Source organism: Rhinoraja longicauda, chromosome 17 (assembly GCF_053455715.1).
Source record: "Rhinoraja longicauda isolate Sanriku21f chromosome 17, sRhiLon1.1, whole genome shotgun sequence".
NCBI classification, from domain to species: domain Eukaryota; kingdom Metazoa; phylum Chordata; class Chondrichthyes; order Rajiformes; family Arhynchobatidae; genus Rhinoraja; species Rhinoraja longicauda.
This window is the reverse complement of record NC_135969.1, coordinates 26,908,841-26,935,710: the sequence shown is the minus strand read 5'-3', so window position 1 is coordinate 26,935,710 and position 26,870 is coordinate 26,908,841. Positions and strand designations below refer to the sequence as shown.

Below are 26,870 nucleotides of genomic sequence, written 5' to 3'. Positions count from 1 at the left end.
GAGACGCGGCGCCATCTTGATGCCGCTGTGGCGCGGCCGCTGTTGCCGAGACCTTGTTGATCGAACTGCTTCTTTTTGATTTGGACGCCATGAGCGCATCGGCTTTTTCTGCATATGCCACGGGGTCCTTAAAAGAACAATCCGTGAGCATGAGTTTGACATCTTCGGGAAGCTTCTCTCGGAATGCCTGCTCGAACATGAGGCAATCCGTGTGTTCACCTGCTAGCGCTAACATTTCAGCCATGAGAACGGACGGCAGCCGATCTCCGAGATCCGGTAGGTGCATAAGCCTCTTAGCTCGGTCATGCCTGCTGAATCCAAAGGTTCGTAACACCAGTGCCTTCATGGCCTCGTACTTGTCTTCTGCGGGAGGGTTGACGATGAACCGCATCACCCGTGCGGTCGTCTCCGGCAGTAGAGCGCTGACGAGGTAGTAGTACTTTGTCGCGTCTGCTGAGATGTTTCTTAAGTGAAACTGGGCTTCGGTATGGACAAACCAAGATTGTGGTTGATGTGCCCAAAACGAAGGAAGGTGAACGCTGACCGCGCTTAGCTCCGGTGCGCCGGGCGTAGAAGCCAAAAACGAGGCGTCTTGTTCACTCATGGTAGGTGATCGGCTGGATCACGTCGGGGTCACCAATATGGCGAGTCTGGAGGCTCGTTCTTTGTTGAAGAAGTTTATTGCGACAGCAAGATTTGATCACAAAGTTTACTTAACGAGATTACAGACAACCATTAAAACTAACTGTTCTCCGAAGAAGTCTCCCAACTGACTCTTTTGGGCGCCAAAACCGCACGTGACGACGCTGTCCAATCAGCGGTCTCACTCCCTGGACCAATCCCTACGGTCGCACCCACACGTGACCTTGCTGGCCAATCTGAGGGTTCGACACCCAGGACCACTCTCTATGGTCGCTACAAGGTAATAGATTTCCTTCTCTCAAGGACATTAGTGATTCTTATTAAATGTTATATAAATGCTAGATATACATGAGATTGCAACTTGGGGTACTCTTTTAAGATTTTAAGAAGATTAAAACCCTCTTTTAAGATTTAAAAACAATATTGGTGCTATATTATTGCTTCTTCATTCTTACCAGCTCAATATCCACCTTATATGCTCTTTGCAGAATTAACAAGTGAATTGCTATGGTTCAAGGAAGAGGCACACCAATACCTTTCTTGACTGACTTGCAGAGATCTGGCCAACATTCCCCACATCTTGAAATCATTTCTTTAAAATTACAAAACACATTTTTCCCTGTGATTACTAACATTCATGTAAAGGCAATTTTTGTGGTGGTGGAAAAGCCTGAATAGAGACTATATAGTACATTTATATAACTCTCAATTCACTTTCAATTGAAAATGATGAATGCATTGACTCATATATCCTTCAGTCATTGAAGTTGCCCCTGTCTCCTAGTCCAGCAAAAAAATATTTTCTTTCAGGATACAAGGACTGGAAATTACAGCACATTACTCTCATTCCCACTGTTATTTCTATTTTTAGACAATAGACAATAGGTGCAGGCATACGCCATTCGGCCATTCGAGCCAGCACCACCATTCAATGTGATCATGGCTGATCATTCTCAATCAGTACCCTGTTCCTGCCTTCTCCCCGTACCCCCTGACTCCACTATCTTTAAGATCTCCGTCTAGCTCTTCCTTGAAAGTATCCAGAGAATTTCCCTCCACTGCCTTCTGAGGCAGAGAATTCCACAGATTTACACCTCTCTGACTGAAAAAGTTTTTCCTCATCTCCGTTCTAAATGGCCTACCCCTTATTCTTAAACTATGGCCCCTGGTTCTGGACTCACCCAACATTGGGAACATGTTTCCTGCCTCTAACGTGTCCAACCCCTTAATAATCTTATATGTTTCGATAAGATCCCCTCTCATCCTTCTAAATTCCAGTGTATACAAGCCTAGTCGCTCCAGTCTTTCAACATATGACAGTCCCGCCATTCCGGGAATTAACCTAGTAAACCTACGCTGCACACCCTCAATAGCAAGAATATCCTTCAAAACTGCACACAGTACTCCAGATGCAGTCTCACTAGGGCCCTGGACAACTGCAGAAGGACCTCTTTGCTCCTATACTCAACTCCTCTTGTTATGAAGGCCAACATTCCATTGGCTTTCTTCACTGCCTGCTGTACCTGCATGCTTCCTTTCAGTGACTGATGTACCAGGACAACCAGATCTCGTTGTATGTCCCCTTTTCCTAACTTGACACCATTCAGATAATAATCTGCCTTACTATTCTTACCACCAAAGTGGATAACCTCACACTTATCCACATTAAACTGCATCTGCCATGCATCCGCCCACTCACACAACCTGTCCAAGTCACCCTTCAACCTCATAGTATCTTCCTCACAGTTCACACTGCCACCCAGCTTTGTATCATCTGAAAATTTGCTAATGGTACTTTTAATCCTTTCATCCAAGTCATTAATGTATATTGTAAATAGCTGCTGTCCCAGCATCGAGCCTTGCGGCACCCCACTGGTCACTGCCTGACATTCTGACCCTTTCATGTTAATGAAAACTGTGTACTAAATAGTATTTGTTTGAAAAGTGAATATTAAATGGCTTTGGTTTCTGTTTTGTTGCTCCTTTTTGGAACAAAGTATTCCCTGACATGCTGCAAAAATGAAAAAATAAATAAACTGAAAGCAGTTGCAAACAATCGTCCAGCTTTGAAGATACAAGAGACTGCAGATGCTGGAATCTTGAGCCAAACACAATGTGCTGGAGGAACTCAGCAGGACAGGCAGCAGCCGGGGAGTTATTGGACAATGGTATCTAAAGAAGTGTCCCAAACCAAAACATCGCCTGCCCATTCCCTCCAGGGTTGCTAACTGATCCGCTGAGTTCCTCCAGCACTTAAGTGTTTTATCCACCTTTGAAGGGAAATTTGTGGTTCAATTTTGATTGTTCAGCATTGAAACTAACAGCACAATTCAGTAAAAAGTCACTTTAGAATAGCTTCAGTAGACGATGAATGAGCCTGCTTCCTCAGACAGGAGGATTGACAATTATTGCCAAAAGAACCGTATACATAATAACATAGAAGTAGGCCATTCAGCCCCTCAGATCCATGCTGGCTCCCATTGGAGTAATCCCATCAGACCTGTTCTGGCTTTCTTTAATTTATTGTCCCTTTGTAACGTTTTCTCCAACACACGTGCCCATTCAATTCCCCTTTGACTGTTTTTGCCATTGGCCTAGAATCGGGGGAAGTCTACAGTTAGCCTCTTGGCCTACCAGCACATCATTGAGATATGGGAGGAAGCCGGTGCACCCAGATGAAACCCATGCTGAGAATGTGCTACGCAGAATGTGCCTGAGGTCAGAATAGAACCTAGGTCCCTGGAACTGTTGAAACAGTAGCACTAATTGCTATCCATGTGCAACCCGAAGGAGAAATTATACCTCAAAACCGTCACCTATTCATTTTCTCTAGAGATGCTGCCTGACCTACTGAGATACTCCAGTATTTAGCATCTATCTTCAGGGAAATTATAACTTTGTTTTAAACATGGTGGGGGTTGTAATGCGCTGCCTAATAGAGCAGTAGAAGAAGATTCAATCCTAACTCTTTAATGAGAAAAATATATCACAGAGAAACAAAATCTACAATCCGATAGGGAAAGAGGAAGTGACAATCATCATATAACACTGGCAGGAAGTCTCTAGTGATCAGCTCCATTTTTTCTGTGATAACAGAACAGATCTTGCACTGACTATGATATTGAAGCCCTCCTGCCCTTGAACATTGAACCAATGCTTTTTCGTCCAGTGTGAACTCAAGCACTATCTAAATGTAAATGAAGGAACTGCAGATGCTGGTTTAAACCAAAGATGGACACAAAATGCTGGAGTAACTCAGCGGGATAGGCGGCATCTCTGGAGAGAAAGAATGGGTTATGTTTCAGTTCGAGGCCCTTCTTCACCATCTTTCGAAAGCAGACTGACTCCATCATTCAGCAACATGGCCCAGTGCACAGTGATGGAGCTCGAGCCTCTCCCAGTCCAGGTGGCTCAATGTGCTCATACAATGGCCTTGACAACTCGCGATGACCTCCCTGGTGCTCGCTGGCTGACAAAGCTCTTGCCTGCTGAAAATTAAAAATAAATATAAAAAATGAAAATTAAAGAGAATGTTTAAAAATAACGTAGGTTAATTTTGTTTAGTTTAGCGATACAGCACGGAAATAGGCCCTTCAGCCACCCCGACCAGCGACCCCCACACACTAACACTATCCTACACACATTAAGGACCATTTACAATTATACCAAGCTAATTAACCTACAAACCTGTACCTCTGGAGTGTGGGAGGAAAATGGATATCCCGGAGAAAACCCACGCAGGTCACGGGGAGAATGTACAAACTCCATACAGACAAGCACCGATAGTTAGGATCGAACCGGGGTGTCTGGCGCCATAATGCAGTAACTCTACCTCTGCGCCATCATGCTGCCTTGCTTCTGTAAATTGTAAATTGTCCCTATTGTGCTAATAGGTTGGTCACTGGTCTAATTAAAACATTGAAACTATTGAAATTAAATCCCCCAAAAAAGACTACTTGCTGTTCTCCTGGCAACTATTTCTTGCCATTGGTTTATGCAGAGCCTCTGTACTTGTGCCAGGTTAAATCTGGCACAGATTCAGGGGGCAGGTTTCCCAGCCTAAGGGCTGGGAAGTCTGTCGAGGTGCACGTTGCCCTTTTTGGGTGCACAGGATCAGCCAGTTACACATGCAGTGAAACAGAAAATATTCCTTCCGCACCTGCACTGGACATTGGGAGTGCTGTCGGCCAGATGGCCAACATGCCTCAAGATTTTAAAATGTAATTTTCTCTCAGTGCAGATGGCTTCTCAACAGTTTACAACATACCATGAGATGACATGGTTCAGTGGATGGAGTTCAAACATGCTTCTGTGCAGTTATGATTACCAGATACTAAACAGCAGTACTCGGAAACCCAGTCATTTTCTTAAAAACAGGATCATTTAAAACCGAAGGTCCTGTCAGAATTTTGACTTTGGTGTCATACATAATGGAGTTCTGAAAGGATCCTTTTGGCTTTGGTTTATATGTTATTGCTGGCCACCAACCATTTCTTAATTTATGAAGGGGAGAGGGATGTGGAGATAGATACTTCTGCACTTCAATAAACTTTTGATTTTCGCTGGAGGGCTTCCATGAATATCTCCTCTGATTTTACACTGTATCTCTGAGGATGGTTTCTGTTGTTGGGTCCCACTACCCTGTACAAATTTCCACAGAGCGGATGCACATGACTTAATTGAAAATAAAAACCTTACTTCAAAGATATTTTCGCAGACTCCTCGTAAAGACCAACGGTGCTGTCAGCAGGCCATTAGTACTTTGGAGTGCAGCCAGCGGAGGGAGAACTACATATCTACTATAGTGTGAATAAGCAGAGACAAAGGCTGTCGCTTTTGGAATAGGTAGCCTGTTCTTTGTCCATTTCACAGAATAACCACTGAATTAAATTTCCTAACAAGATTATGCTGAGATTCCAGATAAAAATTAATTTACAGAGTCTAAATAGATTTACAGACATTCTCCTCTAACTGCATCACTTGTTTCTCCTTTCACCCACCCAAACAACTAGAGAATCCCAACCTCCTTCTCCCTATCCCATCTCCATTCTAGAGATCATCAAAAATCTGAAAATACTCTCTCTGGCCATGCTGCTGGTCACCCCTTCTTCTTTGTCAACTATTATCCTGTTGAACATCCCTGAACTCCCTTGAGATACCTTTCCATATTATAGTGTTGAGGCAGGATTTGCGTTTTCAAAGACATTCACAGGACTATGGAAAGGATTACGTTAGATCTTTTTATTTCACAGACTTAACAAAACATAGACTCTAGCATTTACTTATCATGGAGAGGAGCTGCCAGTCCATTTAGCAGCTTTTCTTTGACTGCTTTTATCTCTCTTTCCTTATGCCAGAAGCACTAAACCTTCCCTCTCTTCCTGTACTTCTGTGTCCACTCCAAGCCTCCTCCGAGACGCCTTGTCAAAGACAAGGCCGACTACTCTCTGCCTTTTTGACAGTTGCAATTTGCAGATGTTTTTACATTTTTTTAATCATTACAAATATTATTTTTATTCTCCACAACGCTACTTTCGTCGTCTGATGAAACATTGCCTCTTTCACTGGATTGAAGATTTAACAAGCAAAAAAGCTAACATTAAAACTGTTGCTATGGGAACCAGCGCGGTTCCCAACGATGTTTGCCACTTCATGAAGCGTTCTTTGTTCCGTTCCAACTCAGATCTCCCTTGCCCCTTTTCCCACTATATTGATGACCGTATCAATACAATGTCCTGCCAGCGGTCTAATTAAAGGTCATAGATCGAAATTGTTCATGCTCTTTTCTCTACGGATGCCACCTGACGTGAATATTCTCAACATTTTCTGCTTTGCTTCAATTGGTACAAAGGGCAGCTGGAAACTGTCGAGTCGTGTGACTACTGCTCGTTAAATGTTCCGATGAATTGTGGTTGAGGGGAAAAGGTTGGGGGGTGTAATGAGCAGAATCTACAGGAGTTATATTGTGCACCATGAAAGGTTAAATCTCTGCAATGTATTCTGTGCCTTGGATCTCCATTTGTACTGTGATGTTTTGTAGCAGCTTGATTTATTTGATGATATTTGCCAGCAGGTAGGGAGTAACAGTATCTCCCTGAACTCTGCCACGATGACATGGAAATAATGCAATTGAAGATCTGACTATTAAAACAGCCGCTCCTTGAGGACTAAAGGTCTAATGACCATGTAAAGGACTAATGACCAAGTTTTTCATACATAGAATCTCGCAGTTCACCCGTTTAGCTTTTGCCATTTTTGTAAATCCTATCAATTGCCCATCAAGATCTTTTAAACAGCAAAGCTGGTGACTATTTTATTTTCACTTCCTTTATCTCTTAAAAGTGTAATTCCCAAAGGGAGATTCATCTCTAAGCATTTAGATGTCCTTGCTACCTTGTTTATTTGTCTTTTTTTTCTGAACCTTGACAGTTGCCTCATTGGAAGATAAATTTGATATGGGTGTAAAATCAACATTGGATCTCTTATCAGTTTCTCAGGAAGAAGATTAGATTGAAATAGGCACCTCGCTGATAGATGGCCTTTTTTCCCCTGCAAAACTAAGTTAAGCTTTTTGTTAACTGAGTTTTCAGAGGGTCTGGTTCCTTGTTTCATCCCTGAGTGCCAATATTAATGGGACCAGATCGATTCTTCACTCGGAGGTTCACATGCAGGGATTTGCAGCATGGGTTGTTGGATAGTGATTGTGAATGGCCACTCTAAATGTTGTTCCCCTGCCCCTCATGTACCCTTTTGGATGGTTTAGGGTGACTGAAGAACAGAGGTACAATGGCGCAGCGGGTAGAGTTGCTGCCTCTCAGCGCCATAGGTCCGGTTTTTGACCCTGACCTCGGGTAATGTCTGTGTGTGAAAATGTTTGTTATGTGGAGTTTGCACGTTTCCCTGTGACCACTTGGGTTTTCTCCGGGTGCGCTGGTTTCCTCCCACCTCCCAAAGTATGTGCGGGTTTGTAGGTTAATTGACCCTATGTAAAAAAAATGTGTGTGTAGGAAGTGAATGTGAAAGTGGGATAACATAGAACTAATGTGTGAAGGGGCGATCAATCGATAGTCGGCATGGACTCAGTGGGCCAAAGGGCCTGATGTTGCCTTATAGCGCCAGAGACCCAGGTTTCCACACTGTATCTCTAAACAAAACTAAACTAATATCTTCAGCTAAGGCCTTAGCTCAGCTACTCACTTGTTGAGCCATTAATCAGGTTGGGGATTGATTACATTTCTAGAAATGCACAAGGGTACATTTCTATTATAATGTGCAAAAACGTAAACATGAAACCTTTAGAAAATCAATGCAAACAGAACCCACACACACTGATGCATCGCATAGATCAGGCTAAAGTGTCACAACTTTTATTGTGAGGAAGTAGGATATACAGAAGCAAAAATAAATCACAAGATGAAAATAATACTACTTTCTCATTGACTGGTGCCATTTTTTAATGTAAAAATATCAGTAACTCTTTGAAAGATATTGAGTTCAGGTAGTTTGCTGCTTCAATGTATTTACACACATACAGTGGATCTGTGCAGCCCCAACTAAAGGTTTAATAAAAGCTTGTTACATTTCTCTGCAGTTCCAAGCAGATACCGCCTACAAATTGTCAATTGTGGTAGGTTTCAGTGGTATCAAGTTGAACATCATCCAAAATGTATTTACACTACCAAGGCACTGTAAAACTGACATTGCCATCATCACTTCCAAAGAGGCAGCAAATGTCAACTTAGTTTGGGTGATCTGTCTGCATTTAATCTTCAATAGACATGAAAAAAGAACAAATGCAATTAATCCTAATTATAAGCAGCTAACAGTTTGGTGGCTCATATTAATTAGTTCCATCACCTGATTAGAATTTGACCTCATTAAACTTGTTCACCAATATAAATAACCCAATGCGAAGTGCCAAACTGAATTTAATGGCAATCTATAAAGTAACTTCAATCAGCGGTCCAATTCCTGATGCAATTTAAAACATTGAAATTCTGACACCAGAGTGTTCATGGATATAAATAAAACTCATACATTTTACACAGGCGAGTTGTAATTTGTGTAGGGAGGAACTGCAGATGCTGGTTTAAACTGTAGACAGGCACAAAAAGCTGGAGTAACTCAGCGGCTCAGGCAGCATCTCTGGAGAACAGGTGACATTGTGGGTCGAGACCCTTCCCTTTACCCTGACTTTCAATCCCTAGTTGTAATTTGGCTATTTTGTGCAATTTATTCTTTTTCAATAAGATTTTTTATTTACATCTGAAAGGAAGTGGGGTTTTTGTCACCCACATTCCTGGGCATCAACCCACCAACTGTTTCTCAGGTGTCCCCAAGTGAACAGTCTTTCCATTTCTCCTTTTGTTGTGTAAACAAATGCTTCCTGTGGGCTGGTGTTGGTTTGCACCAGTTTAGTGTCTGTGTAAATAAAAAAATAAACACAGTTGCTTGAGTGTTGTGCCAACTGTGTAGCGAGATTCTGGCCATGTACAATCCCATATTAGACAGTGGATTTATCACATAAAATATAATTAGGATTCCTGTGGTTTGCCACTTGATAGTAAACCTGTAAATTGCTTGGTGCTGGCCGTAGCTCAGTGCCGTATTTCCACTTTCACTTGTGGATTGCAGTCCAACCAATTTAAGCACAACATTTAGACTAGTTATTCAAATGCAGGTATCTGCAATTTTGAAAGTGCTGTATTAATGTGGAAAAGTTCACAAGGCATTGGAGTGGGATGAAATGGATGTCTTTCCTGTATAGCCAGCAGAACCCACAGGTATCAAATGGCCTCATCCACTAACAGCTATTTCACAAGGGATAGTTAGCCACACTAGAACCTTATACCTGAAAATTCTGGCATTGTGCAAATGATCAACCTGGTTATCAGTAATAAAAAGGGAGTACAGAATTCCAAATATTTGATGTTTAGTTTAGTTTAGTTTAGAAATACAGCACAGAAACAAGCCCGTCAGTCCACCAGGATCTCAACCACCAGCGATCACCCTGTTCACTAGCACTATCGTACACATACCACGGACAATTTTACAGAAGCCTAATAACCTACATGGAATGTAGGAGCACCCGGAAAAAAACCCATGCAGGTCAAAAGTAGAAACTCTGTACCTGTAGTCAGGATCGAACTCGGGTTTCTGGTGCTTTAAGGCAGCAACTCTACCGCTGTGCCACCGTGCTGCCCCCAATTGTAATAAACACCAGAGATCTTTAAATGAACCTTATCCCAGGCTTAGAAACTTAAGTCCTGAAGGGTAATAACACTAAAAACTGACAATCATTTAATATTAAGCTGTTTCTGTGAAGCGTTTAAACGACGCCTTTAAATAAACTAACTATAAATGAGAGGTTTTATTGGGGTTAGCCTGCGCTCAATGTTACATTTAATTTTTAATAATTTTGAAATATGACTGAGAGGTTACTAAAAGGAGATGTTTTCTCCCAACTGTGACTTATCCCTCTATTTCCAATTGCCATTGCAAATGTAACAACATGAGATTTGTTTTGCTTGTTATCTTTGCTTGTGAAGACATTTTTAATAAGTACATCTTCCTATTATTACATGGGAAGACTCCAAATCTGTTCAGAGCAATGTAAACTGATGAAGTAATTGAGATTACAGACCCTTTTTGTCAGGCAATCTGTGCTGGCAAATACAAGTATCTATGGCATGTAAGAAAAGAAATATCGCGATAACACCATTCATAATCTTGAGATCTCTTAAAATCCTTTTCATCAAATGCATTACTTCTAATCAAATGTTTTAATGTAAGGGAGCGCAACAAAAAGGCAATGACTGTGTTCTAAGAATGTCGGTGAACACATCAAGTTTTTTTCCTTCCATCCACCTGGAACTGGCCCATCTTGTCACTGAAAAGATGCTACTTCCAATTATGCATGAATGCCTAAATACTGTTCTGGAGCATCAGTCTATAGATATGGTCAAGTCTCTAGAGTTGTTTTTTTTCTGATCAGTTATCATATCCTATAGTAACAGAAAAGATGATTCAGGTCATCATAGAGTCAAAGAGTAATACAGCATGGAAACAGGCCCTTCGGCCTAACTTATCCCTGCCAACCAAGATGCTCCATCTCCATTAGTTCCACCTGCCCACATTTGACCCACATCTCTCTAAACCTTTTCTAGCCATGTACCTGTCCAAATGTCTTTTAAATATTGTTATAGTACCTGTCTCAACCTTGGCAGCCTGTTCTATATACCCGTCACACTCAGTATGAAAAAATGTTGCCCCTCAGGTTTTTCCCCATCTCACCTTAAACATATTTTTCGATTTCCCTACTATGGGTAGATGACGCTGTGCACTCACCCTATCTATCCCCCTCAAGATTTTATACACCTCTGTAGGACCACTCTGCAACCTCCTGTGTTCTAAGGGATAAAATCCTAGCATGCCCATCCTGTCCCAATATCCCAGCCACTCAAGTCCTGGCTACATCCTGGCAAATATCTGCTCTCTTTCCAGCTTAACAAATTCAGGTACAAGCCAGTTCCAAGCGAGCAAACCCATTTCTCCCATTTCCCCCTACATATTTCCCTATAGCGTATCATTTCCCTTTTTGATTATTTTTTGCAATTAATCTACTCAAACCAGTAATTCCAATAGCAAGTGAACTTGGAGCGCAGGAGGCTGAGGGGTTTCTTTGGAGTGCAGGAGGATGAGAGGTGAACTTATAGATGTGTATAAGATCATGAGGGGAATAGATAGGGTGAATGCACAGATCTTTTACCCAGAAGATATAGGTTTAAGATGAGAGGGGAAAGATTTAATAGGAACCTGAGGGGCAATTTTTTCACACAGAAGGTGGTGGGTATATGGAACAGGCTGCCAGAGGAGGTAGTTGAGGCAACTACTAAAACAACATAAAGACATTTGGACAGGGAATGGATAGGAAAGGTTTAGAGGGATATGGGCCAAACGTAGGCAGGTGGAACTAGTGTAGATGAGACATCTTAGTCGGCATGGGAAAGTTGGGTCGAAGCAATAATCAGCAGGACCATCCGACACTTATCAGATGAACTATAAACTGCCTGCTGGTTTCCCTCACTTTAAGTAAGGGTTAGGGATACAAGTAAATGTGGCACAGAGCCAGTGTTGCGAGATGCATAATGAGCTGTCAGCAATTATCTGTCTTGAGTTTTAAACATAAAGCAAGTTAATAGAGAATCTTTCGAAATAACTAGTCTGTAAGAAATGTGAAAGGCATTTGGAAAATAAACCATTGTTCACTGAAAGATGTTTATAATTCAACCTTTTGCTCATTCCCATGGCACCTACCCCAAGATCAGTAGGAACCTTTTAGCCCCTCAGGCATGGCCTTCTATTCAACTAGATCATGGCGGACTTGCATCTAACTCCAAACAACTTTCTTGGTACAGTCGCTATCAGAGTTCCTGCTGATCAAAAATGTACAGTACTCCCTGCTTCCAGTGAAACAATGCAGAGCCGGCATCGCGGTTCAGATCCAAAGAACGATGGGGGCACAGTGGCGCAGCGGTAGAGTTGCTGCCTTATACCGCCAGAGACCAGGGTTCGATCCTGACTGCTTGTCTTTGCGGAGTTTGGACATTTTCCCTGTGACCACTTGGATTTTCTCCGAGTCCCCCGGTTTCCTCCCTCTCTCCAAAGGCCTACAGGTTGGTAGGTTAATTGGCTTCGATAAAAATTGTAACGTGTCGCTAGTGTGTAGGGTAGGCTACTGTATGGGGCGATCACTGGTCGGCACGGGCTCGGTGGGCTGAAGGGCCTGTTTCCGCACGGTATCACTAGGGTAGGGGGATCAAGAACCAGAAGACATAGGTGAGAGGGGAAATATCTAATAGGAACCTGAGAAGTAACTTTTTTTATTCAGGGGGAGGGTATATCTGTATCTTCAGTCTAAAGATGTTCTGTTGGAAATATCGCTGCTTGAAAACGGAGGTGTCAAGCTGACAGGGTTCAAAAGCCATGTTGGCGTGATAATGTGGTGGCTGAGGTTTGCCAGATCAGTGACTTCTGATAGTCTGCTCTGAAAGACACAGATGCCATTCACAGCAACTTCAAGCAGTGCTTCCCGCTGATAAGCATCTACACTCACTTAAGCGAAATGCATCCAGCACAGAGAGCAGGCCTGGAGTGACACGCACACAGGAGGTGCTGAAATGGAAATTTAAACTAGCAAAAAATGACATCTTTATAGAGAAACTCTTCTTTATACTTGTTTTATAAATCACAACACCAAACTTGAATTGAGCTTTCTATTAAGGTGAGCTTTGTATTAGCTTTGTATTCATTCATGATTCACTGATACTTTATTGTCACATGCTTTGTTTTGCATACAACCCGGTAAAATCATGCAGCAGACCTCATCTAGGCCATACACAAGAATCGCCACGTTTCTGGTGCTGACAACGTTACAAGAGTTCACCGAGTAGAATTAAGGTGGCTTCTTGCAGTTAAATATTTTTTTGAAGTAGAGCTTCTTACAATTTGCACTACCTATAATAATTAGATTTTGAATCATAATGGCTTTGATGACTGGTCAGACTCATATATTTGCATAAATTGGGATATAATTTACATAAATTAAAGTAAGTAGGCATTAAATACTGTGCCATGAATCATGGGAATAATCAGTTTCTATCTTCTCCGATACAGCTCTAAATTTGAGATTCTCCCATGATGGAAGTGTAACGACAGGGTTAGTGGGATACCCTGCCTCTGCACTACTCCCTTATCATCAGCTGTGGGGCATCATGACAATAGGAGGGAGGGGGGAGGTGAGAGAGGGGCAGCGATTTGCATTCAAAAGTTGTCACTCACTTTCAGTAAAGAATGTACTGCAGTTATGGTACAGAGAATCCTACATTTGGTCAACCTTGCCTTCTCAAAGAACTCCATGCATAGCGTAGATGACTTAGAGATTGCCAAAGAGTCATAGAGTCATACAGCATGGAAACAGGCCCTTCAGCCTGAACTACATGTAATAAAGTCCGAGCTTGCCCAATCTCTCACTCAACTCAGGTGCTCAAGTCCTGGCAACATCCCTGTAAATGTTCTCCGCACTCTTTCCAACTTAATGACATCCTTCCTACAGCAAGATGACCAAAAGTGAAACAATACTCATCAACAACATGTACAAAATGCAGCCTCACCCACATCTTGTACAACTGTAACATAACGACGCAACTTCTACACTCAATACCCCGGCCGATGAAGGCAAGTTACCAAAAGCCATCTTACCCTTTGCCATCTTACCCTTTATCCTATATCTGTGCACTGTGGATGACTTGGTTGTATTCATGTATAGCCTTTTCTTTGACTGGATAGCACGCAACAAAAGCTTTTCACTGTACCTCAGTACACGTGACAGTAATGAAGTAAACTAAACTATCTACCTATGATGCCGCATTCATCCTCAGCCAAAACATATTTTATAATTTGAGAAATCATTTCATTGGTGCAGAGATGTCTAGATGCAAAGTTTATTTCAAAACTTTGTAACGGTGAGAGCAGAGACAGTCCCAGAACATTGTCAAATAGCTTCAGAACATCTTGACATGCTGTGGACATTAACAATTTATGCAGCATATTTGGCACCTGAAGCAAGTCAGATTAGAGACACAAGAGACTGCAGTTGTTGGAGGATCCAAGAAACTGCTGAAGGAACGCAGGTCAGGCATCAGTGGAGATCCTGCATCACCACCACATTGATTCCAAATATTGTTTAATGGTCTGATGGCTATAGGGAAGAAGCTGTTCCTGAACCCGGACGCTACGGTTTTCAGGCTCCTATATCCTCTTCCCGGCGGCAGGAGTGAAATGAGTGTGTGTCACGGCCAGGGAGGTGTGGGTCGCTGACGATCTAGGCTGCCATTTTGAAGCTAAGGTGGCAGTAGTGATATTCCATCACTCTCCACAAAACCCCTGCCCTCCCCTTGAGAATGATCCTACCAACCTTGTTAATTTTCTGATCAGCATGATCCAGCTTTCCTCATTGTACTCACAAATTATCACCCGGTATTTTGCCAGCAGCAGTTCCCTTTGTAAGTACACCGACTGCATGAATAAGTACATCAGGGAGCAGACTGTCTGATTCTGTTTAAGTTGTTTCAGATACCTTTGAAAGATTATTTAATATTTGTAGCATTAGATAAAGCTGCATTCAGCAAAAACTAACAGTTTATCTTGCCAAAAATAAATAGCATAACCCTCATGGGTAGGGTTTAAATGGGATTAATTCGAGGGACATAATGCACCGTGGGTATCAGAAGCAACAACTCCAATGGCTAAGCTCTCCGGCCAACCTGTTCAGTCATTGCCCTCAGCATTAGTTAGTATTGCAAGAGCTTGGCACACATTCTGGCATTTGCCTTCAAACCTATAGGAAATAACCTTTTCCAAAAAACTGAATAACGATACAACAGCAGGAAGCTCTGTTCTATTTTCCTCATCTCTATCCCTATATCTCCACTGCTGTTCCAGATAGCACAGAAGCTTTGTTAGCTAGCATATGCCTATCTTGACAGGTGCCAGTTAATCTAATAAAAATTACATTGGGAAATAAGAATATAGATTGTACAATAAGGACAGAAGAGGATATGGATTCGGCCCTTGTGGCTAAAGGGATCAGGGGGTATGGAGAGAAGGCAGGTACAGGTTACTGAGCTGGATGATCAGCCATGATCATATTGAATGGCGGTGCAGGCTCGAAGGGCCGAATGGCCTACTCCTGCACCTATTTTCTATGTTTCTATGGATAGAAAAGAACTGCAGATGCTGGTTTATACCGAAGATAGACACAAAGAGCTGGAGTAACTCAGCGGCTCAGGCAGCATCTCTGGAGAAAAAGGATGGGTGACGTTCTGGGTCGTGACCCTTCTTCAGGCTTTTTCTGAAGAAGGGTCCTGACCTGAAACATCACCCATCCTTTTTCTCGAGAGAGTATATGGACTCTGAAAAGGAGATCTGGTAGAGCCCTATGAATGCAACCAGCTATATGCAATGCTACACTCGGTGAACTTGCCACAGGGAACTCCTGTCATTAGTTGAGTAGCTCTGAGATGCAGCCCAGCTATTGCAGAATGGTGAAGTGCACTGAAAGGTTTCCGGTGCTACGGATGTCATGATCCACTGCCTATCTAAATCCGACTGGCATTCCAGAACGAGTTCACTCACTGTGCATTCCATGTGTTTCTCTGCAGACCGGACCGGCCTCAGGGAAAGACAAGGTGAAGAAGGGCGGATCCTACATGTGTCACAAGGTAACATTTGAATATCGTATAATGCAATCTATCTATATATTGCTAAATCTCTCTGTTTGTTTGTTAGTCTGCTGAGGGATGTTAGTCTGAGGGATGATTGGCTGAGGGATGTTTGCCGATGCCTGTAAACTGTATTTGTGCCCCCATCACACGATAGCGCAGCAATTTTAGGACCTTACTCACCTTTGTCCTGGGGACACCTTCATCCAAGTTTCATTCAAATTGGTCTTAGATTTTTAAAGATAGAGTTGATAGCCAGTTCTGCTCACCCTTCTTTCAGAAAGATGTCATTAAACTAGAAAGTGCGCAGACAAAATTTACAAGATGTTGCCCTGGCTCAAGAGGGTGGCACGGTGGCGCAGCAGTAGAGTTGCTACCTTACAGCGAATGCAGCACCGGAGACTCAGGTTCGATCCTGACTACGGGCGCCATCTGTACGGAGTTTGTACGTTCTCCCCGTGACCTGCGTGGGTTTTCTCCGAGATCTTCGGTTTCCTCCCACACTCCAAAGACATACAGGTATGTAGGTTAATTGGCTGGGCAAATGTAAAAATTGTCCCTAGTGGGTGTAGGATAGTGTTAGTGTGCGGGAATCGCTGGGCGGCGCGGACCCGGTGGGCCGAAGGGCCTGTTTCTGCGCAGTATCTCTAAATCTAAATTAAAGAGACTGAGTTATAGATTTATCTCTTTATCTTTGTTGATTTATTTATTTATTTATCTATTTATCTGCTTATTTATTTATTTTCTTGTATGTCGAGGTACACTGAAAAGCTTTTTTACTGCTGGCTATCCAGTCAGCAAAAAGACAATGCATGATTACAATCAGGCTGACCACAGTGTACAGACAGAGGATAAAGGGAATAACGTTTAGTGCAAGACCAGTAAAGTCTGATTTAATATAGTCCGAGGGTATAGCTCAGGACCGCTCTCAAGTTGTTGGTAGGATGATGTAGTTGCATGCTAACGGCTTGGACGAAACTCTCACTGAATGTGGAGGTATGCGTTTTCACACTTCTGTAACTCTTGCCTGAAGGGATAGGGGTGACATGGGTGCCATTCGTCCTTGATTATGCTGGCGGCTTTACCAAGGCAGTGCAAAGTGTAGATGGAGTCAATGGAAGAGAGGTTGGTTTGTGTGATGGTCCGGGCTGCGTTCACAAATCTCTGCCATTTCTTGCGGTCTTTGATGGAGCTGTTCCCAAAACATGCTGTGATGCATCCCGAGAAAATGCTTTCTACGGCGCTTCTGTAGAAATTGGTGAGAGGTGTTGGGGACATGCCAAACCTCCTAAGCTTTCTAAGGAAGTAGAGGCATTGGTCTGGTCAGGATTGGACATGTTTGGGTTTTATTCCTTGGAAAGTTAGAGACTGAGAGGTGATAGTGATAGGAAGTTAGAGACTGAGTAGTGTATAAAATCGTGAAGAGCATAGATCAGGTGAATGCAGTCTTTTTCCTAGGGTTCCTAAATTAAAACTAGAGTGAAAGGATTTAATAGGAACCTGAGGAACAAGTTTTTCACACAGTGGATATATGGAATGAAATGCCAGAGGAAGTGGTTGAGAGGCAGGTACAATAACAATATTTAAAATATATTTTGACATACATATGGATAAGAAAAGTTTAGAAGGATGTGGGTAAAATGCAAGCAAATGGGACTAGGTAAGATGGGTATCTTGGTCAGCATGGACAGGTTGGGCCAAAGGATCTGTATCTCTGCTGTATGACTACATGACTCTTAACAAACTTAACACATGGTAAAGTACTGGTCAGTCATTCTGAAGGTGGAGGGATAATAAATGGCACAAAAATGCCCATGAACATTCAGCTTACCTCAAGGCATGGTAAAGAATTGACTAACTCACTCCTTTCACTCAGTCATATATAGACATTTTCTCCAGTAGTCCAACTGCCTTCCAAAGACATGCAAGAAAAGCCTGGATAGAACTGGAATTCAGAACACAGCGACCTGTTGCCAAAAGAACAAAACTGTGGTTCTTCACACTGGCTCCTGAAAAATATGTTAAGATGAACCTCTGGAGTCTCACAACATCCACTGATAACAACTAAGCCCTTCCAAGTCGATTTATTCACAAAATGCTGGAGTAACTCAGCAGGTCAGGCAGCATCTCGGGAGAGAAGGAATGGGTGACGTTTCGGGTCGAAACGTCACCCATTCCTTCTCTCCCGAGATGCTGCCTGACCTGCTGAGTTACTCCAGCATTTTGTGAATAAATCGATTTGTACCAGCATCTGCAGTTATTTTCTTATATAAGCCCTTCCAAGTGCCTGGAATATACCACAACAATGTTAAGTCAAGTCAGGTTTATTGTCATACTAGACCAAGTGGACCCGTTGGGCCCAAACCTCTCCTGCATTGGTGCAGCACCCTCTCCTACCCCCCTCCTCCCTCCCTCCCCTCCCCCTTCCCTCCCCACTTCCCCTTCCTCCTCTCCATCCCCCTCAACCCCCCCTTATCCACCTTCCACCCCCCTCCCTCCCTCCCCCCCACCTCCCTCCCTCCCTAGGATAGATTTAAACTTTAAAATGTGAATAACTTAAAAAATATAACACCGATTTCAATAAAACTACTTGCTTTACCATTAAAGCGATGACTGTGAGAAAGGTGGGCCTAAAATTGTCAAGCTATCGTGTACCGTTTTGGCTGTAGTTCGATCACAAATAAACAAACAAACGAGAGTTTTAGTATATAGATGAACAAGCACCATGGGCTACATGAACAATAAAAATGTTGCTTACAGCAACATCACAGACACGCAGACTCCGACAACACATGAAAACATATTATACATAAATTCCACAAGGTAGTGAAAAAACAACCTGCAAAAATAAGACATTTGTGCAAAAAAAATATTCCTGACCTCATTTCAAGAGGCAAATGAAAAAAGTAAGTACAGAAAGAAACCTAAACATTTGAGGGAGACTCACAGGGTGGATGTCAAAGGAATGGTTGCCCTCGTGAAGCTATCTACAGTTAGTGTGATAGTTTCAGAATAAGATAGAGATGAGGAAGAATTAATTTTATATTAATCTTAGGAATTCTTTATCCCTGTGGAGGCGAAGTCATTGAATTTATTCAAAGGAAAGATTGACATTTAAATTGTAATGGAGTCAAGGGCTATTGGTGTGTATGGGAGACTACAGATGAGGTCAATGATTTTAGTGAGTGGCAAAACAAGCTCAAAGAGGCTGATTGGTCTCTTGCCCATGTTTTTATTATGTGTAGTGTGTAGAAGGAACTGCAGATGCTGGTTTACACCAAAGATAGACCCAAAATGCTGGAGTAACTCAGCGGGACAAGCAGCCTCTCTGGAGAAATAGAACAGGTGACGTTTCAGGTCGAGACTCTTCTGCACTCATGGTTTTATTACGTTCATATGAAGTGCAAAACGAGTTAAGAGCTGCTTTTTTGGGACGATTAAGCCAGTAAATTATCACCTTTCATTTGTGAATGAGTGGATACGAGCGACTTCGCCAGAATGCCTATGACTCCGAGGCAGCCCCTGACTGTGCTGCTCTCTGACAATGAACTGTGTTTTCCTGAACGCTATTTTTAGAAGTGCTGTTTTTCACACTTTGCTGTTCGCCCACGGATTTAGCTCAGTTGCAGTTTCAATCTAATAAATATTTTGCTTTTCTAGCCTCCTCAAAGATAACCTTCTTGCCCTGGTACACAGCTGCCTACAACGAGCCATTTCCAGCCATTGGTATGGGGCAACCAATTTGACGCTTCCTGATTGCCCTCCTGAGGTGGTGACAGTGGGAAGCATGGAGATTTCCTTCTTAGTTCATCTTAGTTTGGACATACAGTGCGTAAACAGGCCCTTTGACCCACTGAGTCCACGCTGACCAGTGATCCCCATACACTAACACTATCTTACACACACTGGGGACAATTTACAATTTTCCCAAGCCACCTAGCTTACAAACCGATAGACACAAATGCTGGAGTAACTGATCGGGACAGGCAGCATCTCGGGAGAGAAAGAATGGGTGATGTTTCGAGGCCCTTCTTCAGACTGCTAACCAACAAACCTGCACGTCTTTGGAGTGTGTGAGGAAACCGGAGATCCTGGAGAAAACCCACACAGGTCACGGGGAGAACATACAACTCTGTACAGACAATACCCATGGTCTGGATCGAACCCGGGTCTCTAGCACTACAAGACAGCAACTCTACTGCTGCGCCATCTTTTATGTGGGGAAGGAACAAGCTTTCAGCTGGAGACACAGTTTCTGTCCAGAAACCGATTTTTTTTTCAGAGTAACTGGTTCACTCAAACTACAGACCTCAGAGTAACTGGTTCACTCAGATTCTCAACCTCAGAGTAACTAGTTTACTCTCACTCTAAATCTTAGGTTCATTAGCAATCTCAATCACAGAATGACCCATTCACCCAAAGTCTTGACCCTAGAGTGCCCAGTTCCCTCGGACTTCAGGCCTGAGTGATAGGTCCATGTGAACATCCGGCCTCAGAGTGATTCTGTTCACCCAGACTTCAGATCTCAGAGTGGCCGACTCGTGATTGTCAGAGTGGTCAGTTACATGAAATGTCAGCATGCTCTTGGTGCTGTTATTGAAATTGTGCCCCCAATCCAATTAGAATTTGGATTGTAAATTAAATTTGAAAATGCACCAACCTCATTTATGTTTGTCAAAAAATGATAAAGGCAATGATATTGCTTTGGGAGAAAGATCAGAAGCAGGGGATAAATTATCTCACACAGTTTATACTACTGTGGTCTAAGCATTAGGCAATCAGATGTAAACGGCTGGCTCTGCAAAATGGATTCTTTAATATGAACAGCAAATTAAATTTATTAGAAATTTAAACCACATTAGTAGCCTCAGGTGGGGTTAGGCATTTACAATCTTGTTGGCTTAAATGTGGGAATGTGGAAATGTGAGAATCTGAAAGTCACATGATTCAGCCCATGCAGCAGGGCAATATTAGTTATATTAGTAAGCAAAGAGATCAAATAATAATCGGCAGGAATAAGGTAGGTATGAAAGAGACTATTAAAGCCGGTTGCAACTTGGTCCCCAGTAATACTCCTAAGTAATATGAGCAGAATTAGACCATTCGGCCCATCAAGTCTGCTCCGCCATTCAATCATGGCTGATCCATCTCTCCCTCCTAACCCCATTCTCTTGCCTTCTCTCCATAATTCCTGACACCCCTACTATTTAAGAATCTATCTATCTCTGCCTTAAAAATATCCATTGATTTAGCCTACCACAGCCTTCTGTTGCAAAGAGTTCCACAGATTCACCACCATCTGACTATAGAAATTCCTTCTCATCGCCTTCCTAAAGGAATGTCCTTTAATTCTGAGGCTCTGACCTCTAGTCCTAGACTCCCAATAGTGAAAACATCCTCTCCACATCCACTCTATCCAGGCCTTTCACTATGTCTTACACATTTACATGAGCCACATCAACAGAGGTTAGAGAGCAGTCATCTGTCCACCCTTGGGTACTGTTGATATTCAGCCTTTTGGAGACAAAAAACAATTGTAAAGCACTAATTCCCCAGCGATCCTTTGCTCAGATTGATATTCATGGCAAAGGCTGCAATCAGTTAGATGTCCCACAATGGAAGCAGCTTTGTGCCAATCGGATTGAAATGCCTTTCATATCTCAACTCACATTCCATATCTGTGATTATCTGGCAATATTATTCTATTTATTTCACCAAATTTACACAAACTGTTCTCTATTATGCTCCAAACTTTAATGTTTAATCAAATGTAGGGGGTGGCACAGTGGCGTAATGATAGAGCTCCTGCCTCACAGTGCCAGGGACCCGGTTTCGATCATGACTGCAAGTTGCTGACTGTGCGCAATTTGTATGTTCTCTCTGTGACCATGTGGGTTTTCTCTGGGTGCTCCGGTTTCCTCCCACATTCTGAAGACGTGAAGGTTTCTAGGTTAATTAGCTTCTGTAAATTGTCCCTAGTGTGTAGAATAGAACTAATGGATGGGTGATTGCTGGTCGGCGCGGACTTGGTGGGCAGAAGGACCTGTTTTTATTCTGTATCTCTAAAACTAAAATTAAAATCTTAAAATAATTCACATTTTAATAGTGATGCATGCACTGATGAGTATATTTTTGGATCTTATCATAAAGCCTACTTAGCTGACTACAATATTTGCATGAGATGGACACGAAGAACCAGCTAATATTAAGTATTTGCCTTTTGCCTCTTCATTTTTAAATTGTTTACCCTCCACTTCAAACCATGCAGTTTAATGGGCAAGGTGCCTTGGCAGTGATTTTTCAATGCCTGTGGATCCCAAGTCTTTGAACACAGTGGAACAGACCTTGCATTATGAAACTCTCCCAATTCCCCAAAATTGTGGGTAGTGGAGACTGCAGAGGAATAGTTCGACAGTAGACTGGTGGCACAGAAGTCGTTTGTGGGGCATGGATCACAGGGGAAGGAGGAAGAGCACTGGTGGTGGGGGGACAGAGGAGAAAAACAGAAGATCAGTGGGGTAGAAAAGGATAAGCAATTGGGAGGGAGAAGAGCAGAGGCCAATGGGAATCTCCAAATCACAGCAACCTCTCAGAAATGTTAGGTACAGCTGCTAGTAACACACAGTAGCATGAATAGGTATGCACATGTGACTTAATAATATGATTTACAAACTATTCTCAGCGATCTCCATGTGCATGAACATCACGCTCACACAGAAGCCACATCGTTTCACACTGAAGCCAATTTCCATGCACTGAGCGTGGTTTTTAATAATTCCATTGTGTGGCACACAAACCATTGCACCATGTGATGAGATTTCCGGACCACATCATAATTGTTCCTGTAAGCCTGGAAAAATCACAGCATATAACGCGGCAGCTGAGGAATGAGCCCGGGGCTCAGATCACCAGCCTGACCAGGCAAGCAAAATGTGGAACAGTTGTCCAAATTGTCCAGCTAAGCAAGTACTGGACATCAGAAAGCAAGGAAAGTGGAGACAAGTTTTAAACGCAGAGGCAAAAGGAAAATAATTAGCGATAGCTGGTTCTCAATGAGGACAGTGCATTGTCGTAACTGAGTACAAGAAGTCGCCAGGTAAAAGATAGGGTTCTGTCCTAAAACTTGTTCATAACTGAACTGTTCAACAGTCAGAAGTTAACAAAAGATTTGAGGGAGAGGCTCATAGAAAGAGCCTCGCTAACACAGTGAGCGAGCAAACAAGTCTGCTCTGTGCTCCCAGTTTTACCCAACTGGAACCAACCCCAAATTGTTGCAGCTTGGGTGTGTGAGGGGAGAAGGAACATGTAAAAAAATACCAATCCCACCGAGCAGAAGATGCCAGCTGCCCTTAGCAGCCAGCAAATCCATCCTCATCCATCCCGCCAGTCTCCCAAACACTCGCTCGTACATAGAGGGTGTCCATAACTTGGCTGTTCCTAAACCAGGGAGGACCTGTAGCCTGCCGCGTAATCAAATACATATGTAACATAATGTTCTCCTTTTGTGTCTACCTCATGCAAATATTGTACTGAACTAAGCAAGTATTCCTATGTGGGATGACTAAGAAGGCAATACGGGGAGAAAAGATGAGGTACGAGGGTAAACTAGCCAATAATATAAAGGAGGATAGTAAAAGCTTTTTTAGGTATGTAAAGAGGAAAAAAATAGTCAAGGCAAATGTGGGTCCCTTGAAGACAGAAGCGGAGGAATTTATTATGGGAAACAAGGAAATGGCAGACGAGTTGAACCGGTACTTTGGATCTGTCTTTACTAAGGAAGATACAAGCAATCTCCCAGATGTTCTAGTGGCCAGAGATCCTAGGGTGACGGAGGAACTGAAGGAAATCCACATTAGGCAGGAAATGGTGTTGGATAGACTGATAGGACTGAAGGCTGATAAATCCCCAGGGCCTGATGGTCTACATCCCAGAGTACTTAAGGAGGTGGCGCTAGAAATTGTGGACGCATTGGTGATCATTTTCCAATGTTCTATAGATTCAGGATCAGTTCCTGTGGATTGGAGGGTAGCTAATGTTGTCCCACTTTTTAAGAAAGAATGGAGAGAGAAAACAGGAAATTATAGACCAGTTAGTCTGACATCAGTGGTGGGGAAGATGCTGGAGTCAATTATAAAAGACGAAATTGCGGAGCATTTGGATAGTAGTAACAGGATTGTTCCGAGTCAGCATGGATTTACGAAGGGGAAATCATGCTTGACTAATCTTCTGGAATTCTTTGAGGATGTAACCAGGAAAATTGACAGGGGAGAACCAGTAAATGTGGTGTACCTTGACTTTCAGAAAGCCTTTGACAAGGTTCGACATAGGAGATTAGTGGGCAAAATTAGAGCACATGGTATTGGAGGTAGGGTACTGACATGGATAGAAAATTGGTTGACAGACAGAAAGCAAAGTATGTAGATTAATTGACTGGGTAGAATGTTTAAAAAAAATTGTCCCTAGAGTGTGTAGGATAGTGTTAATGTGCGGGGATCACTGGGCGGCGCGGACTTGGTGGGCCGAAAAGGCCTGTTTCCGCGCTGTATCTGAAATATGAAAAAAATGTGAAAAAAGAGTGGGGATAAATGGGTCCCTTTCAGAATGGCAGGCAGCAACTAGTGGGGTACCGCAAGGCTCGGTGCTGGGACCGCAGTTATTTACAATATACATTAATGACTTGGATGAAGGGATTAAAAGTACCATTAGCAAATTTGCAGATGATACAAAGCTGGGTGGTAGTGTGAACTGTGAGGAAGATGCTATGAGGTTGCAGGGTGACTTGGACAGGTTGTGTGAGTGGGCGGATGCATGGCAGATGCAGTTTAATGTGGATAAGTGTGAGGTTATCCACTTTGGTGGTAAGAATAGGAAGGCAGAGTATTATCTGAATGGTGTCAAGTTAGGAACAGAGGACGTACAACGAGATCTGGGTCTCCTAGTGCATCAGTCACTGAAAGGAAGCATGCAGGTACAGCAGGCAGTGAAGAAAGCCAATGGAATATTGGCCTTCATAACAAGAGGAGTTGAGTATAGGAGCAAAGAGGTCCTTCTGCAGTTGTACAGGGCCCTAGTGAGACCGCACCTGGAGTACTGTGTGCAGTTTTGGTCTCCAAATTTGAGGAAGGATATTCTTGCTATTGAGGGCGTGCAGCGTAGGTTTACTAGGTTAATTCCCGGAATGGCGGGACTATCATATGTTGAAAGACTGGAGCGACTAGGCTTGTATACACTGGAATTTAGAAGGATGAGAGGAGATCGTATAAGATTATTAAGGGGTTGGCACGTTAGAGGCAGGAAACATGTTCCCAACGTTGGGGGAGTCCAGAACAAGGGGCCACAGTTTAAGAATAGGGGGTAGGCCATTTAGAACGGAGATGAGGAAAAACTTTTTCAGTCAGAGAGTTGTGAATCTGTGGAATTCTCTGCTTCAGAAGGCAGTGGAGGCCAATTCTCTGAATGCATTCAAGAGAGAGCTGGATAGAGCTCTTAAGGATAGCAGAGTCAGGGGGTATGGGGAGAAGGCAGGAACGGGGTACTGATTGAGAATAATCAGCCATGATCACATTGAATGGCGGTGCTGGCTCGAAGGGCCGAATGGCCTCCTCCTGCACCTATTGTCTATTGTCTATTGTGTGCAATTCTATTAAAATATAAATTATTTTAATCTTTTGTTTGAACGTTACAATTTCAATTTGTAATAGAGAACAAATTTATTGGCATAATTCATGGAAAATAAAGTAATAACATTGCCAGGTCATCACAGATGTATTAGAATTGTTGACTGTCCTATCCAGATAGGCACAAAGGTCCCTCTATTTTGCAGCATCTCCGATTTCACTCTGTGTGTCAGGGATCATTCTTCATGAATACCGCAAAGAAAGCTGGAGAAGAAATTGCCATTGCCTTGACCAATGCTCACCCCGCAGTCTACTGCACAAATGCCAGATTTGGTCAGTTTTCACATGATTGTTTGTAAGTCGTTGCCGAGGGCAAATGGTTTTGCATCGGCTGCTAAGATCTATTGCAGCTGCTGAGTTGTCCTGAAGCTGGACAAAAGTGGGTGGTGTTGTAGATGGTGAAGAAAATGGAGTCAAAAACTGCAGCAGGATCTTGATTGGTTGGGCAGATGGGCTGAGGAATGGTTGATGGAATTTAATACAGAGAAATGTGAGGTGTTTCATTTTTGGTTCACTAACATGGGCAGGACCTACATAGACAATGGTACGGCTCTGGGGAGTGTTGTAGAGCCGAGGGATCTAGGAGTGTAGGTACATCGGTCCTTGAGATAAGCGTCACAGGAAGATAGGGTGGTCAAAAAGGCTTTGTCACATTGGCATTCATCAGTCAGAGTAGTGAATACAGATGTTGGAAGGTCATGTTGCAGTTATGTAAGATGTGAGGCCACATTTAGAGTCTTGTGTTCAATTGTGGGCATAAATATTATAGGAAAGATGTTGTCAAGCTGGAAAGGATGCAGAGAAGATCTACAAGGATGTTGTCAGGACTCGAGGGCCTGAGCTATAGGGAGAGGTTGAGCAGGCTAGGACTCTATGCCTTGGAGCACAGGAGGATGAGGGATGATCATATAGAGGTGTACAAAATCATGAGGAATAGATTGGGTAAACGCACAGTCTCTTGCCTAGAGTTGGGGAATTAAGAATCAGAGGACATAGGTTCAAGGTGAGGGGGGAAAGATTTAATAGGAACCTTTGGTTCTACAAGGTGTGGTGTGTGTATAGAACAAGCTGCTGTGGGAGGTAGTTGAGGCAGTTACTATCGCAATGTTTAAGAACCATTTCGGCACATACCTAGATAGGATAGATTTAGAGGGATATGGGCCAAAAGCAGGCACGTGGGACTAGTGTAGATGAGACATGTTGGTTGGCGTGGTCAAGTTGGGCTGCAGGGCCACACTGTATGACTCTGTGACACTAAAAAAGATGAAGT

At 42.9% G+C, this 26,870-nt stretch overlaps 1 protein-coding gene across 1 annotated transcript in view; it reads left to right on the top strand.

Moving 5' to 3' along the window:
- Positions 1-26,870, top strand: part of sumf1 (sulfatase modifying factor 1) — a 101,937-nt gene that overhangs the window by 60,297 nt on the left and 14,770 nt on the right. The window contains exon 8 of the mRNA XM_078414443.1: positions 15,864-15,923. Within this exon, the coding sequence (XP_078270569.1) occupies positions 15,864-15,923 (60 nt within the window). The remainder of the gene's footprint in view (positions 1-15,863; positions 15,924-26,870) is intronic.